We start from the raw sequence: 15,295 nt of genomic DNA, 5'->3' as shown, positions 1-15,295 counted from the left end.
CAGACTTGAATTCAATTCTTGAGGTTCAAATACACAGCAGAGATGAGTTTGTAGTTGCCAAAAATCCTTTTAGAAATAGTCCATAGGTTATAGTCCAATGTCCATATTCAGGGTGGCTCCAGTCAATGACTGGGGATCTCAAGCCTTATGGCTTAAGGTTTCCCCCTCTTGAAACCCAAAGCAGATCTGAGCTGAAGAAGGATCATGTCCCAGGCTTCTTATACATTTCCAGCAGCCTTTCGGCCTGAGAAAACAATAGGCTTAACTCCTTCTCCCAAACATCCTGGCAATTAGCACAGAGTAATCTATCCATTAAACAGTTCAGATACAGGTTAGCACAACCTTCAAAGAGACACATAGACAATAACACTATTTCACTCAAGTATCATCATAAATGTTAATATTCCTTTTTTGATCTTTGAATTAAAACTATAGCAATAGACAAGACTTGTTTGCTTGCATCACAAGACCTGAGCAAACATCTCCCCTTCTACCTCTAACAATGCAGACTTGCATTTCAAAGCTCTAGTCATTTACATATCTTCCTAACCAGTCCTCAAGGTTCACCCATGGGTCAGGTCAGTCTATGAGTTAATTAACTCTTTCTGGCCCTGTCACCTTTCAATGAGATATTATATCACACTCATAACATCACAGTCCCATTCCCCAGAGGGACCATCCAGTGCCCTCCATAGGGGACTCTCCCCTGGATCCCACGCCCCTTGCCCTGGCAGGGATATGGAACTGACAGACACACATCCTACAGGAGATGCCCCCACCATGATCCCACCCCCTGACCAAGGAGAGCCCAACAGCTCAGCCCTCCCCTGCCCCCACAGGGAGTCTCCCCCAAGGGACCAAGACACCTCCCCCCTTCCCTGAGGACCAGCCTGCACCCCCCCCCCCAACATGAGGATTTCCTCCCTCCCACCTCATGATAGGAATTCCTCCTACCAGCCTGTAGGGAGATGGGGAAGAGCTGGGAGACCCCCCCACCCCTAAACCTCCCCTTCCTGTTGTTGGGGGAGATGCCCCCCTCATGGACCTGCTTATGAAAGGCTGATGTCCCTGCTGACTTGAGCGTGACCCCCCCCATTAATTGTGGGGGTTTGTGGGATTCTGATCCAGTTGAGCAGTGTAGTTTAAAAGGCATACCTTGTTCATTGGATGGTGGGAAGTGTAATAGACTGCTTGGGTTTCAGAACCCTAAGAGGCTACTGAGGCTTTTGGCAGTAGAGAAGGGCTTGACCTCCTTGCTCTCTGTTTCAGCAACTCTTGAGAATGACTACCCCCATGCAGCCCAGTAGCCTGTCTTCGAAGGGGCCAGTACCAGATACTTCAGCAGGAATGAACAGAACAGGGCAATTATGAAGTGATCTCTCCTACTGGCCAGTCCCAACTTCTGGTAAACAGAGATTTACGGACACAGAGCGCATGGGACCCTGACCACCTTGACTGATTGATGGACTTAGCCCCAACTTATTCTTTTTTGAATCCAGTGCTACTTTTGACCTTCACAACAGCCCAACGAACTCCACACAATGACGAGGAAGTCCTTATGGTTTTAAACCTGCTGTCCACTAATTTAATTGGGTGACCATTGGTGCTTGTATTACATGAAGAGACAAATAACACTTCTGCCACACTATTCTTGAGTTTATAAACCTTTAGCCTATTCCCTTTAGTCATCTCTTTCCTAAGCTGAACAGTCCATCAAACTCTCCTCATATAGAAGCACTTTCATACCCTTCACCATTCTTGTGGCCCTTCTCTGTACCTTTTCCAATTCTTATACATCTTTCCTTGTGATGGGGGTGATAAGAACTGCACCCAGTATGCAAGTTGTTGGCATACCATGGAGTTATAGAGTGGCAATATATGTATGGTTTTAACTATCACCTTCCTAATGGTTGCTAACATTGTTCACTTTTTTGACTGCAGCTGCAGAGTGAACAGATGTTTTCAGAAAATTAGCCCAGATCTTTTTCTTGTATGTATAATTGGGATTGTTTTCCAGGCTACATTACTTTGCAGTTAATTTCATCTGCCATTGTGTTGTGCATGATCCCTTGGTAACCCTTTGCAATCAGCTTTGGGTTTAACCATCTTGAGTAATTTTGTAACACTTGCAGACTTTGCCACCTTACTGTTTAAACCCCTTTTCAGATCATTTATGATTATGCTGACCAGCACTAGTCCCAGTACAAATCTGTGGGGGACCCTACTATTTACCTCTCCACTGTGAAAACCAACCATTTATTCCTACCCTTTGTTTCTTATCTTGTAACCAATTACTGAGCCATAAGAAGCCATTCCCTCTTATCCCATGACAGCTTACATTGCTTACAGGCCTTCAGTGAGGGACTCCATCAAAGGCCTTCTGATAGTCCAAGGACACCCTATCACCCTTAGCCTCAAAGACAATTAGTGAGGCATCATTTCCCTTGTTGACTCTTCCCTATCATAATCTAGGTGTCTGATAATTCTGTTCAGTACCAGGCAAATCGGTTGAAATGAATTAATTTAGGGTTACCACCCTGTAAGTGTCAATATTACATTATCTATCCACCAGTGTGACAGCTGCTGATGTAAGTGATCGGTGACATACCAGAATGAGTAGTTCTGTAATTTCATATCTGAGTTCCTTCCAAACTCTCAGGTTAAGATCATCTGGACCTCGTGACTTATCAGTAATTTTGTTCCAAAACCACCTCTATTTGAAATAGTTCCTTAGATACGTCACCTAAAAAGAATCTCAGATGTTGGAATCTCCTTCCCATCCTATGCAGAGAAGACCAATGCAAATAATTAATTTAGCTTCTCTGCAGTGGCCTTATCTTCCTTGAGTGCTTCTTTAGCACCTTAATCATCCAATGGCCCCACTGTTAGGCAAGCTGCCTGCTTCTGATGTACTAAAAAACAATTTTGCTGTTTAGTATTTCGCAAGCTACTCTTTCAAATTCTTTTCTGGCCTGCATAATTAGGGCTTTCCAGCTATCACCTTTTCTTGGAAACAGTTACTTCTCTCTTACCACATCATAAATGAAAGCTGCTGCCAGCATAAGGGTTCCACAGCAGAACAGCAATTCATTCTAAGGGCTGCTACTCCAGCTCTGGTTGACTGTGGCCAGTAGGACTTGCTTCTGAGGAAGGTGTAAACTTGCTGAAGGTAGATACTAGGTTTAGATCTCAGAGGGGATAATTCCCACATTTCAAAGACTGGCTTAAATGCCATGCAATTTTAATACACATTATAAAGGATTTTTTTAGACAATCAGTGCCATTAACTTTTAGTAGGACTCTTTCCTTTATCTATTGGGTGCTTTTGAAACTCTCCCCTGAAACAGTTCAAGGTCCTGTCTATAACAGAGAAGTGCAATGCTTTAACCAACTTAATTCAAACTGGTGCAAACCCTTAAACCAGTGGTATTTGCCATACATTTAGGGGATTTAGGAAATCAGTGCCCCTAGGTGCTTTTGAAACTGTCAGGCTTTGTTATTACACTTCATTAGTTCTTGACTCACTTAAGTCATTCAGGACATACAGAACTTGACTTTCCCCTGTAAAAATCAAACAGAAAAGCTGTAAACTTAAATTATGCTGGAAGCAGTTCAACTATGCTACTACAGTCAAAGTAGTGCTAGGTTCTGCCCTAGTTCTTCCAGGTTTGCTAGCACTTGAACAGAGCAGTTTAAAATGGCTATATATTATATATTTGTACTGAAAATGTGTTATTCTACGATGGGAGACAGAGCTTTTGACTATAGTGTAACATTTACACATTGTATTTAAAAGCTAACTGGCCACTGAAATGCATGTCCCAATTCATACCTCTTAGGGCATACTAACCTGACTACAGCCTGAAGGTGATAACATTGCACCAGTTTACATGGCCTAAATTAAGAGTTCATTGGTACTCTGAAGGAGAGAGGTGTTTTGTGGTGGTGTTTTTTTTTTAAGCATAGATCCCGAAATACCAGTCTGTGGCAAATTCCATGCTTGGGGTATGCTGTCTCAGGTGATTGCTTTAGCCCATTACCTTAAGAACACTGAAAAGTATTTAGCTTTGGTCACTTTCCCTAATTTCACCTACAAGGGACCTTTCACAGATCAGAAAGAGGCATGATTAAACAAGATATTCTTACATGGAAAGCTGCCCCACCCCCAATAAATTCACATGCCAAAATGGACAAATTTATTAGCAAAACATTTTGCAAAATTTAAAACTGAAGTTACACGATTGTTTGTAAACAGATGTACTAGACAGTCTTCCCTTTCCCCATAAAATCATAATTGACACATTAGGTCAAATTAGAGAGAAAAATAAAAAAAAATTCACAAAACTTCCACAGGAAGATTTTGTATAAACCTGGCAGTGTTTGTCACTGGATCACACAAGCTACTTAAACACCTGAAACATGTTCATTTTCATAATTCTTCACGTGAGCTTCACAAGTATGAATTTTTTAGGCATGCTACATCATGAAGTATGCTACCTGACGTGTTACAACTCACTGGAAAAAAAAAAAAAAAAGGAGGATTTGAACTAGGCTGGGGAGAGGGAGGGGGGAAGATCAGCATAATCGAGAGTCACTATATGTAAATGATAGCCTTAGGAGCTCTGCTGTTAGTCCCAAGAAGTTTGGGCTGTACTTTTAGAAGCCAGTCACGCTTCAAAATACACATTCTGCATTGGAGTCTTCGGAATCTTCTAGGACCTTGAACACTCCCACTTTTTCTTTTTCAACTGATTCAGACTTTTTCATTTGGTCTAAGAGAAAAACAACAAAAGCAAAGGTTAAACAAAATTGGGTATAGTCTTACATTGGAAGTAGAACAGTGCAGAGAAAGAAGCTTGTTCCTCCTACTAGGGCGGATGCTGAATGAAATACACAACATGCTGAGTCATAGAATCTCAGGGTTGGAAGGGACCTCAGGAGGTCATCTAGTCCAACCCCCTGCTCAAAGCAGGATCAAACCCAACTAAATCATCCCAGCCAGGGCTTTGTCAAGCCTGACCTTAAAAACCTCTAAGGAAGGAGATTCCACCACCTCCCTAGGTAACCCATTCCAGTGCTTCACCACTCTACTAGTGAAAAAGTTTTTCCTAATGTCCAACCTAAACCTCCCCCTCTGAAACTTGAGACCATTACTCCTTGTTCTGTCATCTTCTACCACTGAGAACAGTCTAGATCCATCCTTTTTGGAACCCCCTTTCAGGTAGTTGAAAGCAGCTATCAAATCCCCCCTCATTCTTCTCTTCTGCAGGCTAAACAATCTCAGTTCTCTCAGCCTCTCCTCGTAAGTCATGTGCTCCAGCCCCCTAATCATTTTTGTTGCCCTTCGCTGGACTCTCTCCAATTTATCCACATCCTTCTTGTAGTGTGGGGCCCAAAACTGGACACAGTACTCCAAATGAGGCCTCACCAGTGCTGAATAGAGGGGAATGATCACATCCCTCGATCTGCTGGAAATACCCCTACTTATACAACCCAAAATGCCATTAGCCTTCTTGGCAACAAGGGCACACTGTTGACTCATTCAGCTTTTCATCCACTGCAACCCCTAGATCCCTTTCTGCAGAACTGCTGCCCAGCCATTCGGTCCCTAGTCTATAGCAGTGCATGGGATTCTTCCGTCCTAAGTGCAGGACTCTGCACTTGTCCTTGTTGAACCTCATCATATTTCTTTTGGCCCAATCCTCTAATTTGTCTAGGTCCCTCTGTATCCTAGCCCTACCCTCCAGCGTATCAACCACTCCTCCCAGTTTAGTGTCATCTGCAAACTTGCTAAGGGTGCAGTCCACACCATCCTCCAGATCGTTAATGAAGATATTGAATAAAACCGGCCCCAGCACCGACCCTTGGGGCACTCCACTTGATACCGGCTGTCAACTAGACATGGAACCATTGATCACTACCCATTGAGCCCGACCATCTAGCCAGTTTTCTATCCACCTTACCGTCCATTCATCCAGCCCAGACTTCTTTAACTTGCTGGCAAGAATACTGTGGGAGACTGTATCAAAAGCTTTGCTAAAGTCCAGAAATAGCACATCCACTGCTTTCCCCTCATCCACAGAGCCGGTTATCTCATCATAGAAGGCAATTAGGTTAGTCAGGCATGACTTGCCCTTGGTGAATCCATGCTGACTGTTCCTGATCACTTTCCCCGCCTTTAAGTGGTTCAGAATTGATTCCTTGAGGACCTGTTCCATGATTTTTCCAGGGACTGAGGTGAGACTGACTGGCCTGTAGTTCCCTGGATCTTCCTTCTTCCCTTTTTTAAAGATGGGCACTACATTAGCTTTTTTCCAGTCATCAGGGACCTCCCCCGATCGCCATGATTTTTCAAAGATAATGGCCAATGGCTCTGCAATCTCATCGGCCAACTCCTTTAGCACCCTCGGATGCAGCGCATCTGGCCCCATGGACTTGTGCTCGTCCAGCTTTTCTAAATAGTCCCGAACCACTTCTTTCTCCACAGAGAGCTGGTCACCTCCTCCCCATACCGTGCTGCAGAGTGCAGCTGTCTGGGAGCTGACCTTGTCTGTGAAGACAGAGGCCAAAAAAAGCATTGAGTACACTAGCTTTCTCCACATCCTCTGTCACTAGGTTCCCTCCCTCATTCAGCAAGGGGCCCACACTTTCCTTGACTTTCTTCTTGTTGCTAACATACCTGAAGAAACCCTTCTTGTTACTCCTAACAACTCTGGCTAGCTGCAACTCCAAGTGTGATTTGGCCTTCCTAATTTCACTCCTGCATGCCTGAGCAATACTTTTATACTCCTTCCTGGTTATTTGTCCAATCTTCCACTTCTTGTAAGCTGTTTTTTTGTGTTTAAGACGAGCAAGGATTTCACTGTTTAGCCAAGCTGGTCGCCTGCCATATTTACTTTTCTTCCTACACATTGGGATGGTTTGTTCCTGCAACCTCAATAAGGATTCTTTAAAATACAGCCAGCTCTCCTTGACTCCTTTCCCCGTCATGTTATTCTCCCAGGGGACCTTGCCCATCAGTTCCCTGAGGGAGTCGAAGTCTGCTTTTCTGAAGTCCAGGGTCTCTGTTCTACTGCTCTCCTTTCTTCCTTGTATCAGGATCCTGAACTCGACCATCTCATGGTCACTGCCTCTCAGGTTCCCATCCACTATTGCTTCCTCTACTATTTCTTCTCTGTTTGTGAGAAGAAATAGAAGAAGAGCTTTCCCCCTAGTTGGTTCCTCCAGCACTTGCACCAGGAAATTGTCCCCTACACTTTCCAGAAACTTCCTGGATTGTCTATGCACCGCTGTATTGCTCTCCCAGCAGGTATCAGGGTGATTAAAGTCACCCATGAGAACCAGGGCCTGTGATCTAGCAACTTCTGTTAGTTGCTGGAAGAAAGCCTCGTCCGCCTCATCCCCCTGGTCTGGTGGTCTGTAGCAGACTCCCACCACGACATCACCCTTGTTGTTCATACTTCTAAATTTAATCCAGAGACTCTCAGGTTTTTCTGCAGTTTCATACTGGAGCTCTGAGCAGTCATACTACTCTCTCACATACAACGCAACTCCCCCACCTTTTCTGCCCTGCCTATCCTTCCTGAACAGTTTATATCCATCCATGACAGTACTCCAATCATGTGAGTTACCCCACCAAGTCTCTGTTATTCCAATTACATCATAATTCCTTGACTGTGCCAGGACTTCTAGTTCTCCCTGCTTGTTCCCCAGGCTTCTTGCATTTGTGTATAATGCAAGAAGTGTCAGTTGTCAATAGAATTGGGCAGGAAATGGTTACCCCCATCCCAAGTCAGGAGAAAAACAACAACATCTGAGACTTTTTTGGTTGAAGTCAATTGAAACATTTCATTTCAATAATTTCAAAATGTTTCATTTAACCTTCATTAAAAAAAATACTATAATTAGCTTGTGTTTCAAAACAAAAAACTGTTTCAAGCCCCCCCTCCAGTTTTTAAAATGTCCTGTTTTGACAATTTTAAAGATTTTCAAAACAGGAAATTTATCAAAACAACCCTTCATTTCCCAGGAACAATTTCAGCTTTGATGAATTGGCATTTTCTGACCAAAAAAAGTTGTTAGACTTCCTGACCAGCTCTAGTTGTCAATGTAATAGTAGACAATGGTACTTCACATACATCCATTTTATTTGAATAGAATATTGACATAAAATTTGATTAGAAATTTCTGTGGGGACCCTGCTCTTGGGCAAATAAAGGCATTGGCAATTCTACTCAGCTTTTACATATAAAACATAAGGGGAAAATTCTACATATTTTACTGTCAAATAGGAAAAGAGGACCAAATTAGTTTTTACTTACCAATAAGGTCACTTCTATCCAGCAGTAACTGTAAATCTTTGTCACTGATTACTTTCTCTCTGGAGCCTTTAACCTCTCTACAGAAATAAGAGTATCTTAGTTTAAACACTGTAGTTCTCAACATTTTTCCACACAAGGACCCCCTTCTCTCCCCCTGCTTTTCCATACCAGAATTCCCCAGGACCTCCCCCTCCCATATAGCAGAGATCCACATTCCATTTAGCAATATCGGAAGGGCAGGGTAGTTGAAATCCACAGACACTTATTTGCATCTCCCAGGTCTAACAAAATGTGGAAGTTAACATACCTTTCATAGTCCCTGGATTTCAGTAATTCCATTAATTCCTCAGGATCCAAGCAGCCCTTTGTTTGGATTAACCCAGATTTACCACCTTTAAACTGATCTATAAAAAGAGAAACCTTTCTTGAATATAAAGGCTGCCAAATTACCAATGAATTCTACAAACCGACATCTAATGTATGCTGTTAACCCAACACAGAAAGAGAGAGAAAGAAACTATTCTTGGATATACTTGGATTTGTTGCCTAAACATATACCAAACATGCCCTAAATTGTGATGACTAAATTAAATAGGGAAAATCAGAGCTGCATGAAAGGTTTTCATGTAGGCCTTTACTTTCTACTTGTGGCACGCAAAAAAAAAAAAAAAGTTTGCAAAACACTGATTTGACATGCACACACACAGTGGAAAAGCTATTAGTTCTACTTACAGTAAAAACATTGCAAATAAATTTAGATGTGGATGCCGAAGTGTGTTCCGTTTGCAATGTTGCTGATTGAAACAAAGTGAGGAGTATTATCACTACAAGATAGAGAATAAATGAAAGATATCCTGCCCATTTTATTAGGGTGTATTTCTCTCAATCAGTGAATTCGCTATAACTGTTTTGATTAACATTTTTAAAACAAGCGTATTTCTAAAGATGAGAACATCCAGACACCTTTTTGTACCCAAATCTGGATGTTTTCCAATTCAGATCTGAGTGTTGGAAAAGAGGAGTCTTCCAGACAACAGTATGTACTGATGTAAAAACAAGAGATATAGGTTCAGTCAAAGTATGACTAAAGATGAGACCTGGAAGGTTTAATTGAAGAGGTGTCATTTGGATCAGTTATGTCTATCAAGAAATGGTATAAGATTACTTCTAATTGGCCATAGTTGAATGAGGTCAAAGCCAAGGACAACACAACACACGCCCAGAAGGCCTCGCAGCTTTCTGTTATCATTGGACTTACCCAACCTTGCCTGAACTTTTGTTACATTTACTGAAGCACCTGCCCATCCTTGTCTCCCCCATTATGCATTTCTTTCTTTCCTCAGTCATGTCTAAGATCTTGCTTTCAAACCCCACCATGCACCCCACTAAGTTATTGTTAATTCTCCCTGTAGTGCTTTAGTACTTAACATATGCTACACGTTAACAATGTACTTCTCAGATGTAGAAAAAGTTGCATGAAATATTGAGAAACAGTATGTAATCATTTTAAAGAGACACGATCAATGTATATACACAGTGTACAGAAATAAGTTTGCATGTATAACTTTACTTTGAGATTTCCTGACTTGAGATCTTAACCATAATCTTCTCTTCCTGCAGCTTTTTTTAAAAGTGATGTTTCCTATGGGTTTTTTATTATATATATAAACAAGATAAAACAAAATGCGTCAAGATCTGAAAGGTCTGCTGATTTGTAACCAATTCCAAATCTGGAGCTACTTCTCTTTTACCCATCAAATACCACCAAAGCACAGGTCCCATGCACATGACAATGTTCATAAGAGTCCTTTTCCTGCAAACTTTAGGTGCTTTTCATTTTTTTTTTTTTTAAAAGGCTAGAAGGAATCATTAGATCTATAGTCTGGCCTCCTCTAAAACTGGCTATAGAATTTCAACCAGTTTCCCCTGTATTGAGCCACAAAGCTTGTAATTTGCACCTGCCCCAGTGCATCTAAGTGGAGCTCCTTGTTGCAAGCCTTACATCAGCCCTCTGTAACCACTTCCAAAGTGACTTTTGACCGGAGGGGTCCTGAAAGAGACCACTGCTTAAAAGCTAGTACTTAGTTACAGGGAAGAGCAAGGTTTAGCAAATAATTAAGAAGAAGAAAAACATTTGCATTAATGCCATAGGTCAGACTGCTCAGTTAAAACATCCCATGCCATGTGTCTCTTCTCCTTTAGTACAGGACTTTACATCTATTAGTCCCAATCCCTCCTACTCCCTTGCTGCCTGAAGCCCTCATGTCCCTTATCTTGGTAGGTCATTATACAGTTTTTCCTTTGTTTGCACTACTCCTCCCATTTTAGTTTATCTACAAATTGGATCAGTTGCATTTATACCAAAGAAATTCCTGAGAGAGATGCTTTTTCTCCTATTTTAATAGGTCATAAAAGCTAAGAAATTTGCTGGCATACTAGAGCCATAAGCAGGGCAGGTTGAGAGGGGTAGCCACCCAGGTGCAAAACCACAGGGACAGAAATATGGGGCAGTGTGGGTGGGGAATGTGAGGGTCACGATGACAAGTGCCCACCACAGTTTGAAAACCGTTGCCTTCTGGTTGCTTTGAAGCTGGTGGGAGCCACCCAGCCTGCTCTTACCTCTCTGAGGCACTCACCCCACCACTGCCCTGCCCAGAGGAGTGCAAGGGCAGTAGCGAGCAAGTGCTTCTGGGAGCATCTCATGGCAGCTGGGCTCTGCGGACAGGGGCTGGACTCCTTCGGGGGAGAGGGAAGAGCGGGCCGGGTGGCTCCCACCAGCTTCCAAGCAACCAGAAGGCAACTGTTTTGAAACTGAGGAGAGTGCTCTTCATAGTTTGAAAACTTCCATGCTAAATGGAAGTCAGAAATCTATGGGGAGGCATATGCCCCCCTATACCACCCCCCTCCTCCAACACCACCCCATTTTTCTACCCGGACAGCTGCCCTGCTCTGTATACAGCTCTGGCTAGATATCACCATGATGACAGTGAAGTATAAAAAACAGATCAGGCTAAAAAAATCAGAGCATAAAATCATAGAAGATTAAGGTTGGAAGAGACCTCAGGAGGTCATCTAGTGCAACCCCCCTGCTCAAAGCAGGACCAACCCCAACTAAATCATCCAGGACAGGGCTTTGCCAAGCCAGGCCTTAAAAACCTCCAAGTATGGAGATTCCACCACCTCCATAGATAATACATTCTAGTGCTTCACCACCCTCCTAGTGAAACAGTTTTTCCTAATATCCAATCTAGACCTCCCTCACTGCAACTTGAGACCATTGCTTCTTCTTCTGTCATCTGCCACCAATGAGAACAGCCTAGCTCCATCCTCTTTAGAACCCCCCTTCAGGTAGCTGAAGGCTGCTATCAAATCTCCCTCACTGCTCTTCTGCAGACTAAATAATTCCAGTTCCCTCAGCCTCTCCTCATAAACCATGTGCCCCAGCCCCATTTTCATTGCCCTCTGCTGGACTCTCTCCAATCTATCCACATCCTTTCTGTGTGTGTGGGGGGGGGGGGGGGGGGGGGGGGGGGGGGGACAAAACTGAACACAATACTCCAGATGTGGCCTCACCAGTGCCAAATCGAGGGGAATAATCACTTCCCTCGATCTGCTGGCAATGCTCCTACTAATGCAGCCCAATATGCTGTTAGCCTTCTTGGCAACAAGGGCACACTGTTGACTCATATCCAGCTTCTCATCCACTGTAATCCCCACGTCTTTTTCTGCAGAACTGGGATTCTTGCATGGGATTCTTCCATCCTAAGTGCAGGACTATGCACTTCTTATTGTTGAACCTCATCAGCATCATTAATTCAAGACTGGCAAATATCACCCAAAAATTTGCTGTAACCTATGATCTACAGTTTGAAGAATATCACACCAAGCAATTTAATTCTCTCATTCTCCCTGTCCCCACCCCAACATACAGCTTTTGGTGTATTATGGGAAGTCCTTACCTTCCTCTGAAGTTTAAAGTACAGGCTACTGTCAGAGGCCCACCAGATTATAAAAAACTTCTTTATAGACAACTTTCTATTTCGGTGGATTTAGTGCTTATGAAAAAGGCCAGAGTGCAGGATTGTTAAAATTTGATCAACAGAATAATTATAGCGAAGATTTATTACAGTGCCCAATCAATATGCCTTCACCAGTAACGATGAGAGGGAAATAGTTCCAACCAACCATTTGTTACTTGGGTTGTGCAGAGATTACTAACTAGGAAGTCAAAACAGCAGCAAGTAAATTATTGGATTGTGTTGCATACAAAATGAGACATGATTTCAGAACACAGTGCCCTAAAAACTATTTTACCAGGGTTATTTTATTACAGAAATTACTTTAAATTGTAATTTTTGGATAGTTTCTGTGGGCAGGGTCCTGCGAATGCCATGATTCTATGACTACAAGACTGGCCATCTGGACCAGATGCTACAGAAAATCCCACTAGGGACTGAATATAGATCTATAGGGGGTACAAATTCTGCTGATTTGAACATTGTCAGACAATATATTGTTCTCCCTCTGCCTTCCTCTGCTTCCCCACATTTCAGCTGATTTCAATGGATGTGATCCAAAGCTAGACAAGCTTGCCTGTGCAGTTAGAAAGCCCCTCTCTCAAAGCTTCAGACCAACTTAAAGACAGAGTTCTGAATCTTATCCATAAGACATTATCCTCCCTGAAGGTAGATAACTGTAAACCTGGAAGCTGATATTGCCGACAGCTGTTTCATGTCCCCAGTCATCCTGACCACTCTCACTCCTTACTGCCTGATTTCATTTCTGTTTCTCTCCCAGGCCAGTACACACTTGCTCCTCACTCTCCCCAGCAGCCAGGAAGAGGTATAGCACACGCTGACCCCAAGTTCCGCAGCAAGGGCCCATTATTTTAGTGGAAAACAAATGAGGCAGCAGTCTGAAATGCATAAAAAGAGTAATTTGCAGCCAAATTCAGCATCATGTCACAGAATTCAGCCTAGATGCTAAAGAATGCACAGAGTGCTGATTAGAACGGATAAGAGAAACAGGCATATTTAGAAAAAGGAGACAAACTACTTACATATAGAGAAATTCTCTGTTAACAAGGACAACTAGAAATAATCTTGAATTACAGCAAGAATTCCCCACAGTAACTTTATAGAACAAAAAAGTTTTACAAGTTCTAAAGAATTAATTTACTAACTTTTATGAATAATCAACTTCTCTAGCTTCCTTTTGGCAGCAGCTCTCTCCACAATCTTCTGGTCAACAGTATTTGCTGTCACGAGGCGATAAACAACAACTGGCTTTGTCTGACCAATTCTGTGACACCTGTCTTGGGCCTGAAGGTCAGACTGGGGGTTCTAAAATGAACGAGATTAAAGAAATCAAATTAGATTAATTGTTGAAGATGCACAATGGATTCCATTTTCCATCACTCAGCTTTCCAAGCTGTCACTTTTCAGGCTGAAAAATCTACCACAGGGGATTTTGTATGGTGGGAAGTGGGAAAGATTGAGAAAAAAAACAGTTCAGAAGTTCTGGGGAATGAGTGAGAGATATTTATTCCTGTACTAAAAAAGCTGTAATTAATGATGGCATTAGCCCTCACTGAGATGGAATTAGCCCTCACTGAGAAATACTTTTGCTCCTGAATTCTCAATTTGTTTATTTGGAGCTCTTCATAGTTCCTCAAATGGGAAGGGATATGCTAAGTATGCTTGTGCAGCCTAAGTAGCTGTATACGGAAAAAGTTGAAGATGTACAAATCCATAGGGATTAGACTCCTAACAGCTCTTCAACCATCCTCCTGAGGCCCACAGGAGTCAGTGGGGTTCTGGCTGGCTGGAGCTTTGGGATGTCAGCTGACTGGGGAAAATTTTGGGGACCAGAGCCGAAAAAGGCAGCTGTTGAAATAGGGAACTTTGCAAAAGTTGTCTGCCCAAGACGGCTCAAACTTCTTTAAGAGCTTTAAACTTCTTCTCTCCAAGGTAGGCATTTTAATAATTATCAGCACTCAAGCAGTATACATTCTTTTCAACTAGCAGAAAAGCCTGTTTTTAAGGAAAGTCAGGGTATCAGCCATTTGCCTACCAAGCAATCTTAGGTGGTTTGTATAGGCCAGCACATTTTTACTTATTACCCTATGCTACATATTTAATCTGAATATATATATATTTTACTATGAAATTTTCACATACATTACTTTCACAGACTCTATCTGGTAAAGCATCCCATAACACAAGATGCTAAGTGAGTATCTAGGGTTACAGTAGAAAATCGTATGATGTAGCATTTGAGAAACAGTATGTCATCTTACCCAGTCACTATCATAGATGATGACCGTGTCTGCTGCAGTCAAATTAATGCCCAGGCCTCCAGCCCGTGTACTCACTAAAAATATGAAAACTTCAGGATCTGTATTAAATTTATGCATCTGGAAAAGAATACATCTAACATGAAACAGAATACAGAATAAAAGGATGTGGTCAGTGGTTTTTTTTAAAATCCATGTTTTAAATTAAATCAGATTAAAAATATATTATTTGCTTTGTCTTTCTACAAGGCATTACATATAAAGGATACCAACAGAGGTTGAATTTATTGCAATTAGTTGAGTTGGATACATGCACCTAAGTATTTAAGCTGTTACTTACATTTTCTTCTCTCTCTGTATAGGACATGGATCCATCCAAACGACTAAATTTGTAATTCCGCAGATAGCAATAATCCATCAAAATGTCCAACATCAGTGTCATTTGTGAGAACAGCAACACCTACAAGTAGTTAAGATTCCTCAATATCCCTATTTTTTAAAAATAAAACCAAACACACAACAAGGCAACTGATTAGTTATTATCCATATTCCTAAACAAAAATACCTTGTGTCCTCTCTTTTTCAGTTCTGGCAGCATCCGGTCCAAAAGCAGGAATTTGCCTGAATTCTTCACTAGATCTTCATCAACCTTAAAACAGAGTAAAAAGGAAAAGTCAAG

At 42.1% G+C, this 15,295-nt stretch overlaps 1 protein-coding gene across 5 annotated transcripts in view; it reads right to left on the bottom strand.

Annotated features, from left to right (window-relative positions):
- Positions 1–1,024: 1,024 nt before the first annotated feature.
- Positions 1,025–15,295, bottom strand: part of HELLS (helicase, lymphoid specific) — a 53,366-nt gene continuing 39,095 nt past the window's right edge. For 4 of the 5 annotated variants that reach the window (XM_045024410.1, XM_045024407.1, XM_045024411.1 and 1 more), the window contains 7 exons: positions 15,182–15,265; positions 14,957–15,076; positions 14,620–14,736; positions 13,504–13,663; positions 8,629–8,725; positions 8,322–8,398; positions 1,025–4,772 (listed from right to left, as the gene is read on the bottom strand). In XM_045024410.1, coding sequence (XP_044880345.1) covers positions 4,675–4,772; positions 8,322–8,398; positions 8,629–8,725; positions 13,504–13,663; positions 14,620–14,736; positions 14,957–15,076; positions 15,182–15,265 — 753 coding nt within the window. In that variant the 3' untranslated portion in view covers positions 1,025–4,674. The remainder of the gene's footprint in view (positions 4,773–8,321; positions 8,399–8,628; positions 8,726–13,503; positions 13,664–14,619; positions 14,737–14,956; positions 15,077–15,181; positions 15,266–15,295) is intronic. The other variant, XM_045024408.1, reaches the window with a different exon arrangement.

Source organism: Mauremys mutica, chromosome 7, assembly GCF_020497125.1.
Source record: "Mauremys mutica isolate MM-2020 ecotype Southern chromosome 7, ASM2049712v1, whole genome shotgun sequence".
Taxonomy (NCBI): Eukaryota; Metazoa; Chordata; order Testudines; family Geoemydidae; genus Mauremys; species Mauremys mutica.
This window is presented reverse-complemented; position numbering and strand designations above follow the sequence as displayed.